Raw genomic sequence first — 4,081 nt, 5'->3', positions numbered from 1 at the left:
AATGTACGGTGATTAACATAACAATAAAAAATTAAAAAAAAAACAGCGGCAAGGGAGTCGAGGAGCCTGAGGGGCTGGGAGAACACAGAGACCCCTCACAGTACAGGACAGACTGGGTCTGTACCAGGCTTTCCTCTGAGGGTCCTGGGGCAGGGAACGTTCCACATTCTCTTTAGATAATGCTGGATTTCGGGAGTCCTGGAGGGCTGCCTGGTATAGGCAGGCAAAGGCAGATGCAGGATTAGACTGACAGGGGCAGGACTGGAAGTGAACCCAAAGAACCAGGTAGCCAAGTGGTATGCTCAGTGTGTGGGTGTTGGGAGGGGGAGAGCGATTTGTGGGATTTGGAGTTCCCGGGCTAGAGTGGAGGTGTGCGGCCTGAGGACAGGCAGCTCTGGCCGCTTTCCGGCCAAGGGAAAGCAGGCTGCCTGGGTGCCGACACTGGACTGCCACAGGGGAGGTGGGGAGTTACGGGTGCCGTGGTGGCCGTGGGCTTCTGACCTTGCATGTGTTTAAGGGAGAGGCCCCCCTGTGGGATAAGGGTCTGCTGCCCGCAGGGGCCAACACAGCCAAGCCCCCTGGCCGTGGCCCCGGGGAGACGGCTGCCTGAACCCAGGGGCCCGGCAAAGCAACAGGCAGGCAGCTCCCACACGCCCAGGGCCTGCCTCTCCCTGGAGCCCCGCTCTTGGCCGCCCAGTCTCCCATAATTGCCTTCTAAAAATATCCTTCCCCTACCCCCACCTCCTGATTTCAAAATATTTAGTTTTCGGGATATTTAAAATGAGAGCTGGCGGCTCTTCCAGGCCCAGATAACAAAGCTAAACATTTATGCTTCAACTGCATTTCTCTGAATCGGCCCAGATCCCGGGGCTTGATATGGCAGCAGCAGGACGGAGGGGGGGCAAGTGCAAGATGGATCGTGTGCGGGCCTCCTGAGGGCTGGGGGGCAACTGGCCCACCCCCCCCAAACCTTGCAGGCCCCCTCCCTTTGTGGGGGGACCACCTACCGCTGTTGACGTGGAGCCGGCCCCGGACTGTGTCCTTCCCCAGGATGTTCTCAGCCTCGCAGACATACTCCCCAGCGTCCTCCACCTTCACCTTGTTGAACTGGAGTCGTGAGTTCTTTCTGGTTAGGGAGGGTGTAAGAGGGGGGGAGATGTGAGCCAAGGCTCAGGCTGGCTGTGGTTCCCCAGCGGTCACCCAGCGGTCACCTTTCCCTACAGAGCCACAGTGGCTGCACAGGGTGGATCAGAAGAAGATTCTGGGCTCCAGGTGGAATTCTGAGTCCCCCCCGAGCCGGAGGGAGGCCTGGGCGCTCAGGAGAGCGCGGGGTAGAGCTAGTGGCTGCCTGCATGTTCTTAATCTGTGAATCCTCCTGCCCGCTTTTCCAGGGCTGGACCTTCTTTGTAGCCTTTCTCTGGGGGAGCAAAGTGGGATCTCCTAAGGAAGTCACATGGCTACCTCTCTCCTTTCCTTTCAGGGCCCCTCCCCCAGTCCCAGTGTTCCCCTCAAAACAGGGCAGCCACTGCCTCACCAGTTACTCAGCCTTCCCTTGGGAGTGGCAGCCTGCCACTCTGGAGACGGAAGGCCCGTGCCCAGGTCCCTGGGCAGGCCCCCAAGCTAACAGGCTCCCGTGGCACCTGTGCCCAGCCGCCCAGTCCCAACCCGCGGCTCCCCCGCCTTCACCATAGCCCTGCCACTGGGGGTACTCTGTGGCTTCTCCCCGGGGCTTGAGCGTCCTTCCTTCCTTCATCCATCCATCCATCCATCCATCCATCCATCCATCCATTTAATGTTTACTGAGTGCCTTCTATGAGCTGGAAGCTTGGATCCCTCAAGGGAACAGACAGATCCTGGTCCTTACGGCCTGGCTTGACCCTCCTGGCTAACCTAGAGATGGATAGGCAGTACAGACGGGAAAACGGAGTCCTACCGGGGCTTCTGGACTTGTGCGAAGGGACCTGGCAAGACAGAGGCAGAGGTGGATGAGGAGCTGGAGCTGGTGAGGGCCCCATGGACGATTTCCCAGAGCCAGAGGCTGGGAGGCTAGCCTCCGTTTGTGAAGGGCTTTGCGCCCCATCCCTGCATGCCGAGTTGTGGGGCCAGGCCTGGGCGGGTATCATGGGCTGTGTGTGACTCCAGGGCACCAGGCCCCGGTTCCCCTCTTCTTTCCGAAGACCCTGCCAAACCTCTCCTTCCTTTCCAGGGTTTCTCTGCCCCTGCCCCAGGGTGCCTGGGCTCTGCGGGGTCTGTTCACGCCTCCCATCCCATCCCATCTCATCCTCTGGCCCAGTGCTCCTCAGGGGCCCCGGGGCCCCTCTGAGCTCTGGATAAAGCCCTAGTGGCCCAGCCTGGGCCCCAGGGGGGAACAAGAAGTAGCATGAAAACTTCCTTACATGACGTAACCTCCTCTCTTTAGTCCCAAATTAAGACACCAGATTCCCAGAATATGTGTAGCGTGTTGGAGGGGTGGTGGAACAGGAGGTAGGGTAGTCCAGCTGCCACTGTCCTAAGCCCAGGGATGAAAAATAGAGCCGTGACGCTGACAGGGGAAGGGCAGGGGAGGCGAGGCTGGGCCGCGGGTGCGGGAGCCGGAGAATTGACCCCCATCCCCCCTGGGGCTGTGCTTTGGGAACCTGTTTCCTGGGCTCACTGCTGCCTCAGGGGGCCTCTTCCCAGACCTTCTCACTCCAAGATCCTGCAAAGGAGGGTCCATGGGGTTGTCTTGTCAACAGGCCCTTGTTGCTGTGGTGATGTCCTCACCGATGTTTCGGCCACAGCTGTCTGACCGCCCCGTCCCTCCAACCCTTCCCAGCTCAAGCCAGTCTCTGTCTCCTTGGCCTGGTGTCTGCCCACAATCCCCTTCCGTCAATTCAAGTTTGTTCTCTTCATTAAACAGAGCCCTGGAGGCCCCTCTGGCTAAAACAGCATCTCCTTCCTGGCTCTGGCCGAATCCACTGCCACAAAGCCCAGCGGCCCCAGGACCAGGCTTCTCTCACTTCTTGGCCACCAGCAATTCCCTGATACTAGATGAGCAGAACAGGGGACCACCTGAGGGTCGCAGGGTCAAGGGATAGGGGGCACAGAGCCAGAAGCTCCTTGTCACCCATAGCTGAATTCACAGGAGCTCCCCTTACACCACATCCTAGGTAGCAGGAAAGGTGGAGTTAGGCTCGCAGATCTCTGGAGGGATAAAGGCTGGAAATGGGAGGAAGGCCTTCCCACAGAAGGTTGTGAGGCCTGTGGAAAGTCGGTCCAAGGCTCAGGGAGATGCCTCTCCTTTGAGGAGCTGACAAGAGGTGAGTGGACAGAAACAAGGGTGCCTCGGTTTGCTGGCTGCAGGCACCTTCGTTCTCAGCTGGGTGGTGATCTGGCCAGGGCCGGGGAGGTGGCCCCGGACTTGCAGAAGAGGTCCTGGGGTTGGAGCTGCAGGGTGGGGGCTCTCTGGGTCTCTCAGCCCTGAAGGAGCAGGGGCCGCTACGTTCTCTTGTCAGTCCTAGCTCCAGTCGGAAACCCTGAGGATTCAGGACTCTGTCCCACCTTCCTGGTAGGCCCGATGCCCGCCTGCCACACTGACTCAGGCCTGGCCCTGCAACGGATGCCCGCCCCCCAACCCAGCCAGTTTAATGCTGGCAGGGATGGGATCTGGGCGGCCGCATCCTCCACCCGCACATTTTCCTCCGTGCCTACCTCCCGCTGCCTGCCTGAGGGGCCTGTTGCAGCTTGCCCCTCATAAATAAGGGAACATGTGGTTCCGCAGGGGAGGGCCCTGTGCCCAGGGCTTGGGGGGGCTGGTTTCCTTCTGGCACAGGACGGCTTGGGCGAGACACCTCAGTGTGGCGGCCCCAGAGACAGCACCAGCTATTGGGGGAGGCGGCCTCTGTAGACCAAGAGCTAGGTCACGACGGAGTGTGGCCTGGCAGATGGAGTACTAGGGTGGCCAGAGAGCAAGCTGTAGTGTGGGCGGAAGGAAAGAGAAGATTCTGCCAGCAAGGAGACTCCTCCTCACATCCCTGGCCCCCATGCCAGGTGAAGTGTGTGTGTGTGTGTGTGTGTGTGTGTGTGTGTGTGTGTGTGTGTG

At 59.9% G+C, this 4,081-nt stretch overlaps 1 protein-coding gene across 4 annotated transcripts in view; it reads right to left on the bottom strand.

The window, feature by feature from the left end:
• NRG2 (neuregulin 2) overlaps positions 1 to 4,081 on the bottom strand; it is a 181,671-nt gene that overhangs the window by 31,226 nt on the left and 146,364 nt on the right. For all 4 annotated transcript variants that reach the window (XR_012376747.1, XM_025852259.2, XM_025852262.2 and 1 more), the window contains exon 3: positions 1,008 to 1,126. Coding sequence is in view for 3 of the 4 variants with exons in the window: in XM_025852259.2 (XP_025708044.1) it covers positions 1,008 to 1,126 (119 nt within the window). In the remaining variant the exon portion in view is untranslated. The remainder of the gene's footprint in view (positions 1 to 1,007; positions 1,127 to 4,081) is intronic.

Source organism: Callorhinus ursinus, unplaced genomic scaffold (genome assembly GCF_003265705.2).
Source record: "Callorhinus ursinus isolate GAN/ISIS: 27379988/994484 unplaced genomic scaffold, GSC_fseal_2.0 scaffold83, whole genome shotgun sequence".
NCBI lineage: Eukaryota > Metazoa > Chordata > Mammalia > Carnivora > Otariidae > Callorhinus > Callorhinus ursinus.
Note: the sequence above shows the minus strand (reverse complement) of the source record. Positions and strands in the feature narration are given on the sequence as shown.